The 22,392-nt window shown below is 52.9% G+C and overlaps 6 protein-coding genes across 6 annotated transcripts; 4 read left to right on the forward strand and 2 right to left on the reverse strand.

Moving 5' to 3' along the window:
* Positions 1-11,609: 11,609 nt before the first annotated feature.
* QC762_0030390 (uncharacterized protein) lies at positions 11,610-13,316 on the reverse strand (the record flags this gene model as incomplete). Its single annotated transcript, XM_062883225.1, has 2 exons — positions 11,610-12,038; positions 12,162-13,316. 2 exons carry the CDS (start codon positions 13,314-13,316, stop codon positions 11,610-11,612), a joined length of 1,584 nt encoding a protein of 527 aa, XP_062746637.1.
* A 181-nt stretch (positions 13,317-13,497) lies between these two features.
* Positions 13,498-15,397, reverse strand: QC762_0030400 (uncharacterized protein; the record flags this gene model as incomplete). The annotated part of the gene is made up of 2 exons (XM_062883226.1): positions 13,937-15,397; positions 13,498-13,874 (listed from the first exon to the last, which is right to left on the reverse strand). The coding sequence occupies exons 1-2, from the start codon at positions 14,229-14,231 to the stop codon at positions 13,498-13,500; spliced, it is 672 nt and encodes a 223-aa protein (XP_062746638.1). The 5' UTR covers positions 14,232-15,397.
* A 1,583-nt stretch (positions 15,398-16,980) lies between these two features.
* On the forward strand, positions 16,981-17,664 carry QC762_200010 (uncharacterized protein; the record flags this gene model as incomplete). Its single annotated transcript, XM_062886884.1, has 1 exon — positions 16,981-17,664. One exon carries the CDS (start codon positions 16,981-16,983, stop codon positions 17,662-17,664), a length of 684 nt encoding a protein of 227 aa, XP_062746639.1.
* Positions 17,665-18,154: 490 nt separating this feature from the next.
* QC762_200030 (uncharacterized protein) lies at positions 18,155-20,150 on the forward strand (the record flags this gene model as incomplete). The annotated part of the gene is made up of 4 exons (XM_062886885.1): positions 18,155-19,349; positions 19,423-19,490; positions 19,554-20,011; positions 20,075-20,150. Exons 1-4 carry the CDS (start codon positions 18,713-18,715, stop codon positions 20,148-20,150), a joined length of 1,239 nt encoding a protein of 412 aa, XP_062746640.1. The 5' UTR covers positions 18,155-18,712.
* A 244-nt stretch (positions 20,151-20,394) lies between these two features.
* QC762_200040 (uncharacterized protein) lies at positions 20,395-21,263 on the forward strand (the record flags this gene model as incomplete). The annotated part of the gene is made up of 2 exons (XM_062886886.1): positions 20,395-20,994; positions 21,066-21,263. The coding sequence occupies 2 exons, from the start codon at positions 20,395-20,397 to the stop codon at positions 21,261-21,263; spliced, it is 798 nt and encodes a 265-aa protein (XP_062746641.1).
* A 248-nt stretch (positions 21,264-21,511) lies between these two features.
* QC762_200050 (uncharacterized protein) lies at positions 21,512-22,336 on the forward strand (the record flags this gene model as incomplete). The annotated part of the gene is made up of 2 exons (XM_062886887.1): positions 21,512-21,870; positions 21,918-22,336. 2 exons carry the CDS (start codon positions 21,512-21,514, stop codon positions 22,291-22,293), a joined length of 735 nt encoding a protein of 244 aa, XP_062746642.1. The 3' UTR covers positions 22,294-22,336.
* Positions 22,337-22,392: the final 56 nt, after the last annotated feature.

Genomic DNA, 22,392 nt, shown 5'->3' on the forward strand with positions numbered 1-22,392 from the left:
AAAATGCTTCTACGCTTTCCTGAACTAGCCCCTGAAGGCTTTGTTGAAAGGGAACACGTACGGATGAGGGTGAAAGAGGCCCTCTTAGATCCAGATCTTCAAAAGGAAGTTGAAAATCTGAAGAAAAAGAAGTCAAATTGACTAGGCCGGAATGTCGGCCGCTGCCCTGGCAGTTTTGTTGTATCAAAGGGAGCCTTCCACACAGCTGAGTACCCTTTGAAAAATTCTGCTATCCTTGATTCTGGAACCACAATCCATGTCTTTAACCATATATCTAGATTTGCCAATTACATCAAGGCCCCAGCCGGCGATTTCCTCTGGGCTGGCGAACACCCAGTTCAAATTCATGGATACGGAGATGTGGATATCCAGATTCAGGGATCACAACAACAAAGGCGGCCACGACAGCAAATACAACAACACTTTCTACGGCTTCGGAATACGGCCTACTGCCCTGATTCGCTTGCAACCTTGTATCTCTACGACAATTACGAAAACAAGGCTTGTGGTGGGATAACAGTCCTGGCAATAACTGTGTTCGGAAGGCCAACAACTCTATCCTTTGCTATCTGACGGATCGATACGGCCAGTATGTTCTGGAAGACCTACCATCCACTGTCTCCAATGCAGCCTTCTTCTGCACCCGGCGCAATCGATTCAGCAGCTACACCCAGAAGCCACCAAACAAAGCCATTGCCAACCTCTGGCACCTACGGCTTGGCCACCCTGGCCCTCAGGCACTAGAACAACTCGTCCATCACACGCGAGGAGTTCGAATCAAGGGGCCACCACTGTCCAGTGCGATGCATGCGGAGTATCGAAGGCCAAGCGGCAAATCCAACGACGACCGAGAGAGCACAACGAAGGCCCCGGTCTACGGCTTGCAATCGACTTCCATGACTTTGAGGAAGGTCTCAAGGGATACAGATACCTACTCCTAGTCACAGACAGGTGGTCTGGCCTAGCCTGGGACTATTACCTCAAGGACAGAACCACAGAGTCCATCACAACAGCAATCTCCCACCTCTTTGGCTTTCTTCAACACCAGTACCAACTGAAGCCCAGGATAGTCGAGTGCGATAACGAGTTTACGAAGCCAGTCCTCGAAGCATTCTTCAGTCGGCTATTTATCAAGGTCGAGCCCTCAGCACCCTATACACAAGCCCAGAATGGAGGGGCTGAGCGCTCAGGGGGTGTGATCAAGGATAAAATCCGATCCATGAGAGCCGGAGCCAAATTGCCAGCTGAATTGTGGCCTGAAATCTCCAGGGCTGCAGTTTATCTATACAACAGAACGCCGAAATACGACTACAACTGGAAGACTCCGTACGATCGATTCCACACCTTCGTGGCCCACAGAGATGGATCAGTAGTAGAAGACCAGAAGCCGCACCAAGCACACCTTCGAGCCTATGGCTGCAAAGCCTTCGCCCCAACCACAGACGCCCAGAGAAAGAGCAATCGGCTCCAGCGTTTGAATCCAAAGGCTTGATTGGCTACTTGGTTGATACAGCTCTACAAACATCTATCGAGTCTGGAATCCACTAGCCAATAGAATTGTCAGCACCAGGGATGTGATTTTCAACGAAGAAGAGCTCTTCAAAGGAGATATTGAAGCTCTGAAAGCCGACTGTTCGCACGTACGGCTTGATGAATTGCAACAACTGCTTGCTGCAGTAGAAGAGCCAGAATTGGAACAACTACAACCCTCCGCAATAGAGGAAGACAGTGAGATTTATTCAGTCGATACAGAGGCTGATGCTGAAGTGGAAGGAGAAGACGCCGGAAGCGAGACACAACAGGAAGAATTCCCCCACACCTGCGCTAGGTTTGAACCATATCCCACACCTTTGTTGTCTCCAGAGGCTGCCCTCCTGGCCGGAGCAATCCAGCAAGTCAACCACGCAGTCGTAGCCAGCACCACCGATTTCGAGCCCTGGATGGCTGCGTTCGCCGCAGGCCGACTGCTGCAGCCAGTGGAAAACCATGAAGGCCAAGCCATTACAAAGGCCGCAGTTCAACGGCTGGCTCGACGACCGAACGGCCTTCAAACCCTCCATGGCCAAAATCTACCTCCTTTGCCGAAATCACATCACCAACTGAAACACCACCCATTCGGCCCTCAATTTTTGCAAGCTGAAAAAGAGCACCTCCAAAGCCACGCACAGAAGCAATCTTGGTGCGAAGTGGATAGGTCGGATCCACAGGCACAAGGCCATCAAACCCTAGACTGTATGTGGGTTTATACCTACAAATTCAACCAGGACGGCACTTTCAAGAACTGCAAGGCTAGATTGGTAGTCAGAGGCGATCAGCAGAAGCCCACCGCACAAGAAACCTACGCAGCCACGCTGGCAGCCCGATCGTTCCGCACAATGATGGCTATTGCGGCCAGATTCGATCTTGAATTAGTTCAATACGACGCAGTCAACGCTTTCGTCAATGCCAACCTTGAAGACACCATCTACATGCGAATGCCTCCTGGCTACCGAACCCCTGGAAAGATCCTAAGGCTAAAGAAGGCCTTGTATGGACTGCGCCAGTCTCCACTGCTTTGGCAAAAGGAACTCACCACGACCTTACAAACCTTGGGATTTCAGAGTGTTCCGCACGAACCATGCATTCTAATTCGGAATGGAATTCTGGTGTTCTTCTATGTTGACGACATTGTGTTTGCCTATCGAAAGAAGGATACAGCTGCAGCTCGAACCTTAGCATCACAACTGCGGCAAAGATACCAATTAACGGGTGGAAACGACCTCCAATGGTTCCTAGGGATTGAGGTTCTCAGAGATAGAACCAAAGGCCTGATTTGGCTTTCTCTCAGACAGCCTACTTCGACAAAATCGTCACCCTGGCTAGCAAAGAAACCAACAGTACAAAGGTCAAGATCCCAATGGCTACAACAGAATTGCTGCCATACGAGGGCAAGGCCGAGCCTCGGTCGATCACGGCTTTCCAGCAAAAAGACTGGATCCATCTTATACGCCGCAGTGGTTACCAGACCAGATATAGCATTTGCGGCATCACGGCTGGTTAGATTCAACACCAATCCTGGACCACAACACCATAAAGCAGCCGATCAAGTGCTGCATTATCTCTATAACACTCGAACACTGGCGTTGAGGTTAGGGGGTGAAGACGAATTTGTTGTTGCCAGCGATGCCTCATTTGCTGATAATTCGCTCGACCGGAAAAGCTCGCAAGCCTACACGATGAAGCTGTTTGGCGGCCTAATTGGATGGAGAGCCAATAAGCAAGACACAGTCACCACCTCAACCACCGAAGCTGAGCTCCTCGCCCTCGCACAAGCTACGAAAGAAGGGTTATTTATAAATCGTCTGCTTGACGAACTGAAAGTTCAACTAGATCAACACCACATTACCATTCAGTGTGATAACAAGCAAACCATTAGGCTGGTGACTGCAGAAATGGCTACTTTGCAAACCAAGCTCCGGCATGTGGATATTCACAACCATTGGCTTCGACAGGAGGTCAACCGCAAAACGATAAAAATCGAATACACACCCCTCAAACAGTATGACAGCTGACGGCTTGACTAAAGCTCTGAGCAGTCCACTCCACCAGCGTTTCCTCCAGCAAATAGGGGTCACAGAACCAAAGACCTAGATTCTAAATGGTATGGTCCAGATCCAGGCTCGGCTAGATCTGAGGGGGTGTGTCAGACAGAAAAGGGTTCTGGTCAACCAAGCTGAATAGGGCTCATGGAAGCTGAAACTGACGTAACCAGTTCAGCTGGACATGGTACCATTTGCCACCAATGCTGTCACCATGTATAGATATAATTGAGGTTCTCAGGCTTTGAAGGAACAGGAGCACACACAAGGACAAGCAATACAATCACACTGTTGCAACCCCCATGATATTCACCCTCAAGAGTGCATCGTGTTATCTGACAATATCCTTACCCTGCCTTGCCTGCCCCACGTGGCCTGTGCTTCCCTTTGCTCCCATTGGCCGCAGCCCTCATCCTCAGCCCTGACCCTGTATTCCTGTCCTAACCCTAACCCTGTAGCCGTATGCCGTTACAACCCCCGGGTGGAGAGAAGCTCGCCCCGAGCTTCAAATCGCAAAAAATGGGTAATTGGTTGCTTGGTAGTGCCGAAAGCTCCATGCGCGCGGGGGCGGAGCGGTCGCCAACCAGCTCAAATTTGGTGCCCGACATGGGAGTCGAACGACGGTGGGGCCGTTTCGTCCCCTTCCCATCCATATGTTCGCTGCATCACTCCTGTCGTCACCCGCATAACTTCTGTCGCATCGAACATATCTCTGCGTCGCTCACTTCTTCTTTTCGTGTCGAGCGCCTCAAACCGGGCCCGGCATTCCCTGCCAAGTTGTCGTCGGGATGCTCTGGCGCAAAGTCGTCTGAGGCCGCTGCTTCCAACCACTGCTGCAATCGTATAGGCGGTCCCGCCTGCTCTGGATTCTCGTCGTGGAACTTCTTCAGTGCCATTGGCGAGTCTCGGAACCCGTCGGCGTAGTACCATTCGGGGTCTGGGTCCCAACCTCTCCAGTCGACCTGATATTGTAGCCTTCCTTGGTGAATCCGACTTGCGATGATTCTGTCGACCTCCCATTGCTCTGAACCATCCGGCATCTCCTCCGCCGGTGGGTTCTCGGCTGCTTGTCCTGGGAGTGGATTGTCGGCGTACTTCCTCAACCGGTCAGCCGTAAACACCTTGGTACCCTTCCATGAGTCGGGGACCTCCAGCTGGTAGGCGTGGCCGACCATCTTCTCGATACGATAGTTCTGTTGAGTCATTGGGAACGAGAGCTTGTCGCTGGGGCGGCCCGTAAGCTCTGTCTGTTTCAGGATGATCACCCTGTCTCCGACCCCGAAGTCAGGCTCCCGTCTATGCCGGTTTGCTTGTATCGCTTGTCTCTCCTGTGCCTTGAGGATACACTCCCGAGCGTACTCCCAGTATCCCATGATCTTCTTGGCGCTCGCTTGTGCCTCCTGTCGCGTCAGCTTCTCCCGTCTCGTCATGTCCTTGAACGACTTGGTCCTGGCTTCCCAGTCGAATGGCGTGGGGAAGGGAAATCCGAATAAACACTCGTGGGGGGAGATTGTCGTGCTGTCTTGAGGCATCGCCGCCTGCGCCGCGTCCAAGGCCGGTATCGCCTCCGACCAGTTATCCTGGTAGTGGCTGACGAACATCCGCAGTCTCTGGTTGATGAGCTGGTTGTAGTTTTCGACCTGGCCAACCGTTTGGGAGTGACCGGCCGTGGCCAGCTCCCACTTGACTCCCAAGATCTTGGACATCTCGTTGGTGAAGTCCGAACGGAATTGCGGGCCTCGGTCGCTTAGCACGTCCGCTGGGAGCCCCAACAACCGGTATGGGCCCTCGTAGTACAGGCGTGCTGCCTCCTTCGCCGTTGTTTTTGTGGTGCATGGTATCGTCCAGGCTTGTTTCGAGAGTCGGCAGATAATCGTCATGGCGCTGTCGAATCCGTGCTTGTCCTTCGGGAGCTGGTTGAAGTCCACCACCAGGCTACTCCACGGTCTATCGGGAGGCGGGAGCGGGTGAAGGAGCCCCGGCGTCTTGTCTCTGGGCCGCTTGGCGGACTTGCAACAACAACAGCCCACATACCGGTCTATATCTCCATGCATCTTCGGCCACCAATATCTCGCTGTCACCAGCTTGCGAGTCTTGTGTCGGCCCGGATGCGCCGTCAGCAGCGTGCCGTGGACATCTGCGATCACCCTGGTACGCAGCAGCGCCTCGTCAGGCACTATCAATCTTCCTCCACACAACACGTATCGGTCATCCTGCATGCTGAACTCTGAGGGGACCTCCTCGTTCCTTGCCTTCTCTCTGTACTCTTCCAGAGCCTCACTGCTCTTGTTTGCCTCCAGCAATTCATCCATCAACTGGAACCCGCTGCCCTCCGGCGGTTCCCGATCATCATACAACGCTGCCAACATCATCAGTGGGACTTCCACATCCTCCGTCTCTATCACCGATATCAATCCCAGCGCTTCATCATCCCTCTGGCTAGTCTGCCATTGACTAAGGTCGTCCGGTCTAACCGGCGCGAACATCTGCATCGTGCGATAGGCGTCTCTCTTGTCTTTCTGGGTCTTAGTGTCTTCCGACTTTCGCGACAAAGCGTCCGCAGCCGCATTGTCCCTCCCCGGGCGGAAAGTGATGTGGAAGTTATACCCCGAAAGCTCTTCCGCCCATGCCGCCTGTCTGATGTTTAGAACCCTCTTGGTGCTGAAGAACTTCAGGGGCCTCGTGGTCCGTGATCGCCAAGAAGGGGTCTTTGTGTTGCAGTCCCCGCAGTTCTGCCGACCAGAACTGGATTGCTTTCACCACCGCCATCAGTTCTTTATCGTGGATATGATAATTGTGCTCCGATCCCCGCAGGGTCTGTGACCAATATCCCACCGGGTGCCAGTCCTGATCCTCTTCCTGGTACTGCGATAATACTCCAGCCATCACTCCTGCGACGCGTCGGTCTCCAGCCTTGTCGGCTTATGGTGGGAGAAGTGCTTCAACACCGGCGTATTCAACATGCGATGTTTCAGCTCTTCAAACGCTGCCTCGCAGTCCGGATCCCAGTCCCACTCCTTATCCTTCCGGGTGAGCAGGGTAAGTGGCCGAGCGATTCTTCCATATTCTCTGACAAATCGCCGGTAGAAGTTACAGAATCCTAAGAAAGACTGTACTCCCTTGACGTTCGTTGGTCTCTCCCAGTTGCGCACCGCTTCGATCTTCTTCGGGTTAACCTTGATTCCTTCAGTGGTAATCACGAACCCTAAGAACTCCGTGCTCGTCGTGTGGAACTCGCACTTATCAATATCGGCCTGCAGCCCTGCTGATCGCAGCCGTTCCAGTACCTTTGCCACGTGCTGGCGGTGCTCTGTCTCGCTCTCCGAGTAAATCAGAATGTCATCGATATACGCGCTGCAGAAATCGTCCAGATAGTCCTGCAGGGTTCGGTTGATAAATCTTTGAAAGGTGGCCGGGCCGTTACAAAGGCCAAATGGTAACACCTTGTACTTGAACGCACCTTTGCCTCGTCCGGAAGGCCGTCAGTGCCTCGCTCTCCGGGTCCATCCTCACACGGTTAAAGGCCTGTCGTATATCAACCTTCGAAAAGATCTTCGCCTTGGAAATCCGCGCCATCGTTTCGTCGATCAACGGGAGCGGGTAACAGTCCTTGATGGTCTTTGCGTTCAACTTGCGGTAGTCCACACAGAACCTCAAGGACCCGTTTGCTTTTCGCACAAACAGGATGGGGGATGCCCATGGCTCCCCGCTCGGTACGATCCAACCTTTCTGCAGCATCTTTATCACATATTCGCGGCTGGCTTCCAGTTCTTCGGCCGACATCTTGTACAATAGACTATACCCAATATTCTCCGGTCTCTCGTTGGGGAGTAGCTCGATTTTATGGTCGATATTATGTCGGTATGGGGGTAGCTCGTCGGACTCGGTCTTGCTGAACACGTCGAGATACTGGTGGTAGCACTTGGGCAGCTCCCTCAACACCTGCTGCCGCAACTCCTCTCCATCCTTCTCCATCCCGTTCGCAGCCTTGTCCTCCTCGATCCTCTTGTACTCAATCACAGCGTCCAACTCATCCATCGTCACGAACCCTGTCTCCCATTTCCCGTTCCGAGACATCTTATCGTAGATGACCTCTTCGATGGCCCCGATGTCAAAGGATTCGCACATTTCCGGCCGACCCGTGAAGGCGACAACCTTCTTCTTCCTTCCACCGGGTGGTGTCCATACCTCTCCGGCCAGAGCGCGCTCCATCTTCGCCTCTTCCCTCGATGAGCGATCGGCTTGTTGTCTTCCAATCTGCAATGGTTTGACCGTCTTGGCTGGCTGGTCCTTCAGTTTCCTCAACTCTGCTAGCCTTTCCCTGATCAACACTCCGTTGCGTCGATGCCGGTCCTCCTGTTCCAGCCATGCCTCTACGGCATCCAGCAGCGTATCTTTCTCTTTCTTGTGCCTCTTCCTATCCTTGGAACGACGCTTCTTCTCTGGTGGCATGTTCTCCGGGAACAGCAACCTCCTGCGAACACAATCGATCATGATGTCGTGTCGTTCGAAGAACCTCTTTCCCAGGATGATGTCGTGCTGGGCGTCGATGACCAGCATGGGCTGTTGCAAGAATGTCCTTCCTTGCACCGACAACTCGTGCCGTAGTGCTACATCGATAATCTGTGATGGTACTCCGTCGAATCCTCCGACCGGCCGTGGCGCGAAGTCTTCGATTCTATTCAGCGCCATTTTCTTCTTGAGTTTCTTTGCGAATGTTACGCTAATAAACACATCTCCGTTTGCTCCCGTGTCGACCAGAGCGTCAGCAGTAGTTAAAGAAGTCTCATGGTTACCTATGGAAATTGGTATTACGAATGGTTTTCCTCCCAGCCTCTCCTCCAGCAAGTCCGGAGGCTTTACTCTACCCACTGCCATCATGGTCGACAAGTCCCCTGGAAGGGAGTCACATCTCTCCAGGGTGTCTAGTTTTCCTCCCCGGAGGAGGAGTCATCGCTTTCGTCCAACTTCGCCTTGTTGGAAGCTGGCTTCTTGGGTTTACCGGCCTTCGGGGCCCTTGGGGGAGTCGGGGTCTCGCCCTCTTCGTCGTCCTTGGCCCAAGTCTTCTGCAGATTGGCGATGCGCGCTTCACGGTCCTTGTCGCTACCCCCTCGGCTTCTTCTCATTCGCCTTGGGGCACTGCCTGCTCCTGTGTCCCGTCTCGCCACAGATGAAGCACTCGCCGGCCTCGTAGCGCTTACGGACCTCCTCCCTGGACAACTTGTGCTCTGGCTTGGGGCCTTGGTTGGACTGCCCACCGGACGACTTGCTCTTACCGCTGTTGAAATTGTTGCGCTGACCGCCCCGACTACCGCGGGCGTTGCCTGAGTCTTCTTTCTTCTTCTCCATCGCGTCGACGGTTTCTTCGATCATGGCAATCTCGGCAGCCAGTCGCGTGAAGTCTTCGAAGGTGACCGCGGGGTTGACGTACTGAGCAGCCAAGGCTTTCTGGAATGAGCCCGGCAGACGGCGGCGGAACTCTTGCTTCCATTCTGACTTGGAGCGACCGATTTCTCCAGCCAGACGCACGAAGTCATTCTTGAAGGCGGCGAACTTGGAAGCCTTGTCGAGCTTGAGGTTGTTGAAGTCGGTGAGAGCCTTCTCCTTGCAGTTGTGGTCATTGTACTCGTGCCACAGGTGCTGCATCAACTTATCGGGATGGACGATCTGATCAGGGGTGACCGTCGCGCAGGTAGGGAGCCAGGGCGTCAGCGGCCTTGCCGCCAATACGGCCCTCGATGTAGGCCAGCAGAGCGCGATCGCTGGCGAAGTGATCACGATTGACCACCACCTTGTTACACATGGCGCGACGCCAGACCTCGAACGAGGGGAGTCCTTACCGTTGGTGAAGATAGGAGGGTCAGGCAGCTTCGTGCTCTTCCTACCCTTCTCGGCGGCGTCATCCTCGTTGATGCTGAAGCTGTCAAAACGCGTCTCTCTGGAGGTGAGAGAGGCGGGGCGATCTTCAGTCCTGGGAGGGGGAGAAGACCGCAAGAACTGACTGGACTCTGAACGCGGCTTGCGAGCCTGAGCAAGCTGTTTCTGCAGCTCTTCAATTTTCTGGTTCAACTTATAATTCTGGCCGGCTAAATACACAGAGGCCTCCCGGGCTTCCTGATTCTCGGCCACGACTTCCGTCAATTCCTTGCGAGCACTCTCAAGGCGCTCCTCCGTCAACTCCATGTTGTCCTCCACGTCTCTACACTGCATCTCTTTCTCCGAGAGAGCCTCCTTCAGGTCCTCGACCTCCCTCTCCTTGGACTCGAGGGCATCGTCACGGGCGGCCAAAGCGTCCCGCATGGTAGTGACCCGCTCGTCGGTGGACGTCGCTTTCTGTTGGTGGAGAGCGGGGACCCAATCGTGGACAATCTGGAGGTTGCGGTCGAGGGAAGTGAGGTGATGATGGAGGTCGCGCACTTGTCCCAACAACGCGGTGCAGATCAGCGCTCGAACCTTGAATTCCTGCCACATCTCGTGGGGTGGTTGATGCAAAGATCCATCCATTCGTGCTCGTAGAGGACGCCCTTGAACTCGATCGGGTGTCTGCCGTCGGTCTCGCAAAGGGGTGCAAAGGGCACTGTCGGGCCGGCGGGGGTGGCGTACCAATCGGCAAGCGAGCGGACCCGCTCAACTTGGTCTTGGTCGAGTTCTTCGGGGGATGTGTGGTAGCGGAGGTCGTCCAATCTCTGGGACACCTTGTCGCAGAACACCTCGTAGGACACTTCGGTCGGGGGGATCCCGATCTCGTTGCCGGCGGCGTCGACCACGGTCGCGCCCAGGGTGGCCGACTCCTCGTGGGTCGGGCCGCTGAGGAAGACTTCCGACACGCGAGCGGTCTTCTTGCTGACCGCCGTCTTGGTCTTCTTGGTCTTGGGGAGATGCCAGTGCAAGGCATCCAGGAGAACCGGACTGACTTCCGGGATTTCTCGCGGTCCTCATCGGAGGGACCCTTCGTGGGGTGAGCCATGGCTAGAATCGTCGATTCGTCCGGGCGATGCGCTCAATCGGTATGCTGCAGGTCGACCGGGATTGGGACCGCGCAAGTGGGTTGCCGCAGGTTTGTCGTAAACCGCGCAGGTCTAGCCGTTCTTGGCTGTCGCAGCGACCAGGGTGGCGCGCGCTTGTCTGTCGATCAATTCGTCGAAATTGTCGTATCCTTGGGATATTTCAACCTTCCCAGGCTATAGTGGTTTTGATCTTTCGATTGTCACGAAGCTGAGGCTGAAATAGGTCAAGGCCAATATTATTCCGTAGCTAAAGTAATCGAAAGATGAGGAAAAGGAAAAGTAAGTGTGTGTGGCCCTGCTTGCTCTGCAAGATATCCTTACCCTGCCTTGCCTGCCCCACGTGGCCTGTGCTTCCCTTTGCTCCCATTGGCCGCAGCCCTCATCCTCAGCCCTGACCCTGTATTCCTGTCCTAACCCTAACCCTGTAGCCGTATGCCGTTACAATCTACACTAGCTAGTTCTTCCGTATACATAGACCTAAGGACCGTGGATCGTAAGCCCCGCTACGGTCCTCGGTCCCGATTTTATTGGTCTGTCTGTTACAACCTGCACCGGGAGTGGATACAGACTGCAAGGCAGTACGCCAGAGGTGAATATGACAGGATAATCGAAGGTTGTGGCAAGCGTCTCAGACATGGGTTCACTGTCAACAACAGGTTGTTCTAACAAAGAGCTACTGAAAGTAGATTGTAGACAAATGAACTTGATTGCTTGCATGAGGAATCAGATTCCTCGACATGGGGAGCGCCGGGCACTCCCCCCTATTTATGTGAAGCTATCTACATATGTTTCTGAAGTATCTTTGTACCTTGCTCAGTGTGCTCAGTGGTCTTGGCGGCTGAGCAGACTGAGCAACCTTTCATGATCGATGTGCTCAGTGTGCTCAGTGGTCTTGGCCACTGATCAGACTGAGCACCTCCTGATTTGTCGTATGGGGGCTTATGGGTCTTTCCATCCCTGGCCCAATGATTGGCTGAGGTGTCCAGCACCTCGGGTACCACCCAGTGGTTCCTGTACGGGAGTATTACGCTTGGGGCGTAACATACATGTCTGTGGCCGGCTTCAAGATTCGGTCACTGTCATATACTCCTTTGACCCTTGACCTTTCTTTCACCAGCGACTTCTCTTTTTCCAATCTCTCTTCGGGGTGGGCATGTGACAGCTCCTGAAGCAGTGTCTCAATCTCGACGGTTTTCTGCTCCACAGCAGCCTTGATACTTTTTACGCGCTGTGGGGCCATAAAATTAGAGAATCCTTCGTACGAGGAGTCGAGCTTGATCCTCTTGAGCTTGCCTTGCGTGTCATGTCCAAGGCGTAGGTTTTTGAGTTGTGCCAATACTTTGATCATGGTAACCAAGCCTAGAACTGCCACATGTTTGGGCTGGTAGGTGGCAAATTGATGCGAAAAGTTGGATTGGTAGGTGGGGAGCTCGGCGTCCCAGCAAGATGCTGTCTTTTTGCTCGAGGCTGTATGAACGTCATTTGTTTTGACTTTGTTTGCGTGGTGTTAGAATACAACATGTCAGTCAAAAACTTCCAGGTAGCTGTTATCATTTCAGTTTTGTCGATAACTCACAATGTCACAAATAATAGTGTCATCCGGCTGAAGGCTGAGAACAGTCCCCTCGCGATCCCCTAACTTGACTTGGATATTCCCAGTGGCGACGCGAACGGCTGGTAGCTTTACGCTGGATCGCTGGGCGTTGAGAACCAGAGTCCTGAGTGCCTCGTCATCGTTATCACTGCCATTGGATACTGCAAGCTCCTGGATCTTGAGCCAGTCGCAAATGGTTTGGCCGGCAGGCTCTACTTCCCTCCGCTCAAGCTCTGCTCTCAGATCGTATAGATCATCGAGGAACATGCTGAGAACAGAAGTAAATGCCAACAGGGAGGTGTAAGCGCTATCAAGACCCACGAGCAGAAATATGCCAGCGGCTTTGCCCAGCTCAGGCTCATTTGTCAGTATGTGTGTTGCAACAGTAAGCCCCAGTGTTGTCATTGGGTTGGTGTGATCCCTGTGACTTCCAAAGAGCCATCGTCTGAAAGAAGAAATCTTCCTTATGATCATGCTCTTGTTCGCTTCCACTATGATGCCTTCTTCCAACACCAGCCTGTACAGAAATCTCATGGACCTTTTGAAAGCTAAACGCCGCTTCAGCAATCTTGTCTCGTCTGCATTGTATGAGAGGTATACTTGGCAGTTTGTAATGTGTTGGTAGAGATCGTTCTCGGAATATTTTACCAAGGGGTTGGCTTCGCTTCTGACCATGTGGCCCAACCCCAGGAAATCGGCGACGTATCTGGTTACGGCTGGAATTGCATAATCTCGCGTAACATCCAAAGAATATATTTTCCTGCCCTCTAAGGGGTCCATAGCAGCAGACTCACGCCTGATGATCCCCCTCATGAGGTTTGTGGAGTACTCAGTGAGAGCTGCAGAATCGTCTGGGTTCTGTTCAAAATGCTCCTCGGTCGAGGCCTTTAGAGACGGCTGGCGTGGGCATAACACCGCCACCATCTCAGGTGGAAGATCCAGAGTGTCCAACCGCACAAGATGACCGATGACATTGGACTGATCTTGGAAGAGCGATCTGATTCGCAGTGCATCCTTCAGATATACTGGTTTGGAGGGCTTTCGGGGCTCCGATGGTTTGGTGTCGAAGGTGTACTTGATCTGCTTAGGAATGCCAAGCCAGTTCCTCTCACCTGCCTCGGCTGTCTGGAGGTTCATGCGGAACTGTCTACCATATCCTTGTTCTTGTGCGAGTTGGGCATTCTTCCCCGAGGTGTAAAATGGATGGAAAATCCGGATCGAATCAGCTGGAAACCAGTCGGGAAAAGCGCGCTGGAGAAGCTGTATGGAAAACAGAGCTTTTGAGAACGCCGTTGTCCGGCGTAACTTCTATCATTCCCTACGAAGTAAGAGAGTCTGTGTTCAAGTCCACCGTGTAGAACCGATCGGATCTGACCAGCGTGATTGCGTCGGAGAAGATGGCAGCCCACAACGCTGAGTCAACGTCTCTCGGTCCCGGATCCCCATTCATCGCGCTGTCAGACTTGCAAAAGACACCAGGATAAAGCTCGACTTTGTCAGGGTGCTCATACAAGTCGCACAGCGCCTTCTGAACAGCAGGGCTCTTGCAAATGCTCTCAAAGGTGTCGTGACGCTTGAGCCCGAAGAATTCACGGAAATCATTCAAAGTGCCCACACCCCATTTGCGCGCCTGATGAATACCCATTATCTCGACGGCCCTGAGGCATCGTGGCACATTGTTGGGTCCAAAGTTGGCTGAAATATTACCGGGATCGTTAGCATAGCTGTCTGGTTTGCAACATGGACAGCAAACTTACCAATTGGGTCATCCATCGAGTCCAGCAGCTCGTCAACCATCTCTTGATCATCAAATAACCCGGTCAAGCTGTTGCGCTTGAAGACCTTCTTTCCTGCTGGGTTGCGTTCATTGTCCTCCCTCAAGCCAAACTCCCTCTCCCAAACTGGAAGCTCAGGCTCTTGAGCCTTCCCGCGAGCCTCCTTCGACTTCTGCATCAAGTTGACAAACTCAGGAAGAGTCATATTCTTCGGGGTCCCACTTGTTGTCTTTGATGAAGAACATATCGCGCATGGAGTCTTCAGCATATCGTCCATCCCTGGCAGAAATGGCACAATGGAAGCGATAAAGCAAGTTGAATTCAACTGTTACTTGATTTCCCAGCCCGCGTGTCGTCGTTTTTGCAGCAGTCTCGTGGACGCGCAGATCGTGTCATAGGCGTGGAAACCCATCAGAGCCCGAAGGTAGTCATGGATCGACACCTGGATGTACAGGCCATATGTGATCAACCGCGCGGTGTTGAAAAGGTCGTCGTCGAGCTTCTTCCATGCAGCGTCATACGCGTCATAAAACTCTTCAATTATCTTCTGGCAGGGAGCGTGCTCATAGATGTATGTCTCCAAAGCCTTGACGGCTTTTGCAAACCTCGGAGTTGCATCCGTCCTTTTGCCGTTGGCCACAAACTCGTCGTAGGCCTTTGCATACTCGGCGAGGACACTCTGATAGTGGCTATCATCGTCACGTCCCTTGACAAACGCACGGGCAGCTGCTTGGTGTTCGGTGCCCTCGAACTTCGCAGGTACTGAAAAGCGCCCGTTTTCATTGATGAGGCGCAGTTGGGTGGCAGCGTAATGGTGATAGCGATTGTACATGACAAGCATGATGCACACTCCAGGAGGCTCGTGCAGCAGGCGATCCTCAGCGAATGTGTCAGGCTTGAGTAGACCAAGCCTGTACTTGTCGTCTCGCACCTGACGCTGCATCTCCTGGTTGAAGCCATAGAGGGGGGAAAGATCGAGGTAGGAAGATGTGTCCGAGATGTTCTTGTCGCCATCATTGGTTCGAAAAATGTCGTGTATGATAATGGTGGCGTGATAGATCAGCATGCTGGAAAGTCCAGAAGAGCTGTTCCGTGCTTCCTTGCCTCTGGCCATAAGTCGGTCAAAAATGTCACCGGGATCGGGAAGGGCACCGAGTGGGTGAGTCTTGGACGGCACGGTCTTGGCGTAAGGGGCTCCTGCCTGTCCGAGATGCGGGTTCAGGGCGCTGTTGAACTTGCCATCGGCAGCATGGTACTTAAAAGCATCGCCTAGGTAGGTCAAGGGGGGATGGAGTATGCGGTCGTACTTGGTCTTGACTTGGCTCTCAATAAACTTGGCCCTGGCCTCACTGTCGTTGGACATGAAGCCTATCAACTGGGCTCCTGCTTTGATATCCAAGGTCCCATGCTTTAGAAACATGGCCACGACATTCTTGATTCCGGGAATGTTCTTCAAGGTGAGAACTCTATGTATATCGCCAAAGGTACCGAGCTTTTGAGCCCGCCTTGTTCTATATAGGGCTTAACGCTTACTTCATGATACTCCATGCTACAGGCATGTTCGACAGAATACTCACACCGATAAGTGTATCCCCGTGAAACCCAGTTGTCAATTCCGTTGTGCTCAGGCTTGCCAGCTACTTGTCCAGATGCTCCAGCTCTTGTTGAATTTGGCTGGTTTTCTTTGCCGCACCTTGGTTGACACGACTGTTTCTCTGGCCGTCGGCTTTGCCATTTCCATCAGTATGACCGTTAGTAGAGAACAGAGGTCTTTCCGAGTGGGACGACATGGCCGAAAAGTGACAGTAGCCCCGGTTATACCTGGGGGACGACCAAATGTTTGTGAGATGGGCAAGCAAACAGCGAAGCAATCGCTAGCTAATAATCTGTGAATCACCGAAGAAGACAAACGACGCCTTGGAAGAAATAAAACCATAAGAGAGGTAGGTAGGTAAGGAAGCGTGCATATTTAGCAGCGAGTCCAGGTTTTCTTTTTGACTGGAGCAGTCATGTTGTCTACAGCTACCGGCCCTTCCAGACCCAAGAGCAATACTTTCCCATTTCAAGATCCAAGACGTTTTCAGCTTCGCGCCCCATGGATACGGATGTGGGCTGCAACCATTAACTTCATGTCCCAACATCATATGTCTGATTTCCAGGTTAGGAAGTGCAATCCGAGCTGAGGGTTGCCTATCGATTTGCTCGAGTGCCTAGCCAATACTTTCGCCGAGCAAGCTGAATCATGAATGTCGCGGGGGCAGTAACTGAGAGCGCTCAACTCGAATCCAGATTAGCCCAGTCAGTTTCAGCTGAGCCTAGAACCGGGTGGGTGCGGTGACTAGACAAAATATGGCTTGCTTTGACTAGCTGTTCTGCAACTTGCATCAAGCCATGCTACACATGAAGCACTTGTTGGGTTCGGAAGACACATGGCGATAAGGGATGGGCATCAGGGCTGACCGGAACGTAACCCGGCGCTCCCACCATTGAACAAATTGTATGCATGTGCTAGGGGAATATTACTATAGAAGGCTGGGCCTTTCTGATTGTGCATGAGTTTCTCGCTGTTGGTTTCAGACTCGGTCGATTTTGGCAAATGATTTGATATTGTTCCCACGAGTACTTCCCAAGGTGGACATTGCTCCTGGCGCTTGATTTTGTCATTCTCTCCTGCGCCCTGCCAAGACATGAGGATCAGGGAGGTACCTGGGTATTGTAGTTGTCTAGGTGCCTACGTATCTATGTATGTCAGATGGGTGGCTTCATTTCTTCCGGCTGACCACAGGCAGCCACCCTGCTGTCCACCAGAGCTACTTTCCACCACCGTATCTACCTTAATTACTGTAACAATAGCCCCTATCCAGAGCTCTAGACAGGTTATCAACCTTTGCATGTTCAAGTGACAGCCCCAGGCCTGCCTTTTCATCCTTCACTCCACACACCCTGGTATTCCCAGCCAAGCTCACCTTATCTTCCTCAGACCTTTGCTGTCGATTCTGTTACACACAGTCCCCTCGCCTACCATCATGTCCATGTCAACAGCTGCCGAGTTAAACGATGTTGCAGTGGGACAATGCGCACGACCAAAGCCAACCGACATTGGCAGCCCTTGCCCACTGTTAAATGCCCTTGCAAACCACGGGTATCTTCCCCGCGATGGCAGGAGCTTTCACCAAGCAGAGCTTTCGGCAGCCCTGAAGAAGGTCGGCCTGTCCCCGACACTTCGCCTAGTACTCAGCAACCCCGTGTTTCTCGAGCATCAGACAGCAGCGGGAAGTCAGCAGCAGAGACCGGCCTCTTCATGGAGCAAGCTGTGGTATCTCATGCGGAATCCGTGGGCAGTCTTCTTCTCCTTTTTCGGCATGCGCAGGCCCGGACAGCAGGACGACAGCGGCGAACCGGTGCTCGATTTGGATCAGATTGGGCTCCCTGGGGTTGCAGAGCACGACATATCCCTTACACGTCGCGATGTTGCCCAAGGCGATCATCTGAAGGCAGAGCCGGATTCGGTCGAGGGGCTATTGGCATCCTCCCCAGATGGCGGGAAAACAATGACAGCGGAGGACTTTGCCTCTCTGCGTAAGCGTCGGATGGATGCGCAGAAGCAAGACAACCCAGGGCTCTTGTACGGACCGTTGCAGCATCGCATTAGCTGTGCTGAGATTGCGCTTGTGCTCTGTGTTTTTGGAGACGACACCAAAGTCCCATGAGAATATGTGCGTGCTTTGTTTGCCGAGGAGAGATTGCCAACCAAGGAAGGATGGAAGCCACACGCTGGTGGCGCTCGCTAGGTTTGATGGAGCTGTCGAGGACCTCGAACAGGGTTGCGCAGCTGATCGGCGTGAAAGGTGAATAACCATGTTTTTGACTGACAGTCAGAAGCATAGATAGATCAGGCCTCAAGTTATTTAGATACTTTCTCCAGGAACTACAATACATACGACCATATCCAGCTGAAAACTCGGGATCCCGTCCGCTCTCCCCTGGATAAGCAGCTGAGAGCTGAACTAGTACTCAGGTGGGTGACCACTGGGGAATCCTCGGTGTTGTATGTTTTTTTGACACAAACAAAAGATTGTTGATCTTGGCATTCTTTTTGCTTTCTGTGGTGCTGTTTATTCTTTCTCGGCACTGTGTTACATGCAGTCTAGCTGACGAGAGCGCGCGCCGTCCCACCGAGCCGGCAACTCTATTTTGACCTACCTCCATGTCTCCGTCAGATTGTCAGAAGAGACCACCATCACGGGAACCTGCGCAGATGACACGGTAACACACATCATCACAGGGTGGCGGCACAAATCCGGATGACAGAGCCAGGCGGCCCTGGTTGCATGTGAGCCAATCAGCTGGCACAATCATGATTTCCCCTTCTGCTGCCCGATTACGTCGTATGGGCTGCAACTTGGCCACGGCTGGTGACATCGTGTGTCGCTGGCGCAGGCAGCTGCCGCACACGACAAGGCACATTGCCAGGGAACAGCCAGGAGACAGCCAGCAACGACTGCCAAGCGGCCAGGCCAAGTAAAGCTCAAGCAATGCCGCCCTGTCCTGCTTGGCACCATGCATCATCGACAGGTAGGCACTTACTTGGACACTCACTTCGGTTGGGTGGGATATATAGGTAGGTATCTTTCCCTTCTTTTCCCGTGTGTGTGTGTGTGTCGCCCCTTCCAACTTTGTCTGCCTGCTCTCTCCTCGCCCTCATCTTGTTTTGAATAGCACCAGCATCCCTCCCATATCATCCATCGTTCTGTCCTCATGTCACACCCACGGCGAACTCCCGCTGGCACTCCACGGGCCCAGTCTATTGGCTTTGAGAAGCGGACGCGGAGCGAATGTGGTTTTGATGATGTCGAGTCGTCGCTGGCCCCATTTGGCGTTTCGGCGTCCCAAACACACCAGGGCAATCTCACCAAAATCCTCTCTTACCTTGGCTCTCGAAACCCGTTCCCTGCCCAAATAGGCAGGGACGATATTGTGTGGCTGCTGGACAATGTTGCCTTTCGAGCCCAGAATGGGAACTGGCATGCCGAGTTTGTCGCCGCCGCTTTTGACCACCAGGCCTCGCCCAAGTTGGTCGATCTCGTGGGCGACATCGCGTCCAGGGTTGGCTTGTCCAAAGGAGACAAGGAGGAAGCCACCATCGAGAAACGTATTGCCCCCTTCGTCATGGAGGTTTTGCCCGGGAGACAAGTAAACCTCAAGTTCAACAACGCTATCGATATTCGTCTAGGGCCAGGCGGGAGGAATGGCATCAGCAGCGACGTTAGGAAGGTCACAGATGGCCAAGAGGGGGCTGTCACCGTGTCCAAGGCTGTCGTCCCTCAGGGTGTCACCGGAATGCTTGAAATGAAGACTGTTTACGCGGAACCTGAGGGATGGGCCGTCATCTCAGGTATGTGATTTTCAATTGCCTACTCGGAATTGCAGGAACATGGGAGAAGCTGACTCAAAACATTATGTGGCAGATGTCGATGACACCATCAAGGTCACCCAGACGAGCAGCCCAGTGGGCATTCTACGCTCGACATTTGTTGTAAGTCAATCAACGGAGAAGAGCGCCAAGAGGTAGAGTTAGGAAAGACTCACCACTGCCTAGTCCCAACCCACACCAATTCAAGGCATGCCCGAGCTTTATGCCTACATCCAGACCATGGTGACAAGCTCAGCACCGTGGTTCTACCTTTCCGCTTCTCCCTACAACCTGTATCCCTTCCTTCGAAAGTTCAGGGATGATTACTTTCCGCACGGACAACTTATCCTGAGGGATTCCAATCTTATGACTATCTCGGGGCTGCTGTCCAATCTTACCCTTGGTACTGAGAAATACAAGGTTGACCGAATTGAAAAAATCCATCGGTGGCTCCCACGAAGGAAGATGATTCTCATCGGAGACTCGACGCAAAGCGACCCAGAGGCCTATGGAGACGCATGTAGGATGTTTCCAGGTTGGATAAAACTGATCCTTATTCGCAAGGTTGAAGATATTGCGGCTGTGGGGATTCACGAGAAGAATGAGCCGCAGAGGTTTGAAAAAGCCTTTGAGGACCTTCCCAGGTAAGACTATTGCCTGCTGATCTTGGACAAGCATTCTGAGAGTAACTTCTAACTGAAAAACAGAGAGCTATGGCATGTGTTTGAGGATCCTGCCGAGTGCCAGGAGTTGATACATAAGACGGTAACTGCTGGATTGTGAAGCGTTTCAGCGAGCGGCACAGGGAAGGACTTGGACTGCAGTGGATGTTGTCCACCTTTTATTACGTCACCATACCAAGTTGAGAAACATCTCGGAATAAGACCCCGCACCGCCTTGCCGCAACTCTTCCCGAGCATGCCACCCCGCTCTCATCCCCTCGGTGGAAGAACAAACCTGACCTCACTCTCACCATCTCTCCAGCAATATCCAATCTTGCCGGAAGCATGACCCCTAGCCAGTGACAATGGCATCTGAAACCCCAGCCAAGCGACAAAAGTCTTCCAAGGATGTGCCATACCGTCTCATCTACTGGCCTGGGCTTCCCGGCCGCGGAGAACATATCCGTCTAGCGTTGGAAGAAGCCGGTGCTGAGTATGTCGACACGGCCCACCTCGAGGATGGCATAAACGATGTTCTTGCATACAACAGTGGTGAGCAACCCAAGGACGAAACCAACATCCCGCTCTTTGCACCACCGATTCTGCAGCACGGAGACCTCGTCATCAGCCAGACACCCAATATTCTCTTGTATTTGGGGCCTCGTTTGGGGCTGGTGACCGACCTGGAAAATGATCCTGATGGGCTGTACAGGATCAACAGCCTTGTCCTCACAGCTCTTGATGGCTTGAGCAACGAGCCCCATGACTGCCACCACCCAATTGCCACAGGTCTGTACTATGAGGACCAAAAGGATGAGAGCAAGAGAAAGGCCGAGGACTACGTCAAAAACAGGCTCCCCAAGTTCTTGGGGTATTTTCAACGTGTGTTGGACTCAAAGGCCAGCGGCGACGGTCCGTGGCTCTATGGTGGAAAATTGACATACGCAGACTTGGTCCTGTTCCAGGTACGTTGCACCACAAGAATTTGGTTCTCGTGCTTTGCGCGTGTTTTCTGACCCGGTTGCGTGTTTCACAGTGCTTGGACGGTTTGATGTTCATGTTTCCCAAGGCAACGACCAAGTTGGAGCGTGAGGGCAAACATGGGAAGGTTTTTGCGCTTCACAAAGCTGTCGCGGAGCGTCCAAGGATCGAAAGCTATTTGGAGAGCTCACGGCGACAGAAGTATTCCAACGGCATCTATAGATACTACGAGGAGTTGGATTTTAAAGGCTGAGTTTTGCTATTCTTGGATATGCGCTTGTATAAATGGAGACTGTGTAACAATTTCAACGCCAAGATGATAAATGTTGGAGTTGGGAGATGGGTGTATATCGTGCCTGTGTCGTCAGCTGAATGATGACGTATTGATTTGACATCCATGATTCTATCTCTCCAGATATTGCATCAAGCCCTAGTGTATTTCAGACCTAAGACCTTTTACTTTTTCAAGGCCGGAAATACCACCAAAGCTGTACAAGAACAATGCTCACTGTGCCGCCCGTACATCTAAGATCCTCTTGGTTCACAGCAGCTGCCCGCCTTCATTGTATCACGGTCCGCCCGGCCGACCATTCATCCGGTCAAATACACGCACCCCGGCCTACCCTGAATACAGTTCGTCCCGTATCGGGTTCGACAAGAAACAAAATGCCGCCGTTTCCAAAGCCCAACGAAGAGCCACCTGCGCACAGGATGGTGTACTTTCCTGACATGACGACGGCGTTGCCGTCCGAATCAGGAGAGTTTCGTCGTGTGCTTTGGACAGGACTGTACTCGCAGGTTGTCCTCATGACGGTGCCGGTAGGAGGTGACATAGGGGAAGAGGCATGTATTACCTCACAGTGCCGTCTTGGTCGGGGTGAGTGGGTGCTAACGACAGCCGAGGCAGATTCACACGGTGGATCAGATCCTCACCTTCACTTCAGGCAGAGGTCTTGCACAGGTTGGAGGAGAGGAGCGGGATATCAAAGCCGGGGACATGGTCGTCGTGCCTGCGGGGACCAAGCACCAGTTTCTCAATACTGGTCCTAACCCGCTCATTTTGTACACCGTCTACTCGCCTGCGGAGCACAAGGCCACCACTGTGCACAAGACCAAGGAAGAAGGAGACAAGGCCGAGGAGGAGGGACGGGACGAGCCTCCTGTCTGGAGCCAGCGGAGCAAGCAGGAGAATGAGGAGGATCGTCCAGTGGGCTGATGATGTGCAGGTGTTGCATGAAAGTGCTGATGGTTTCGTTAGGGGCACTGTATGTCAAACTGGATAAGCATGACATTTTTATAAGCTTTATACACTGCTATGAGTTTGAAGAGATGGTGTTGTGTGATGTTTGTATAAACCTGCCCATCAGGGGGTTATTGCGTGT

This window comes from Podospora pseudocomata (assembly GCF_035222375.1).
Source record: "Podospora pseudocomata strain CBS 415.72m chromosome 2 map unlocalized CBS415.72m_2, whole genome shotgun sequence".
In the NCBI taxonomy this organism is placed as follows: Eukaryota; Fungi; Ascomycota; class Sordariomycetes; order Sordariales; family Podosporaceae; genus Podospora; species Podospora pseudocomata.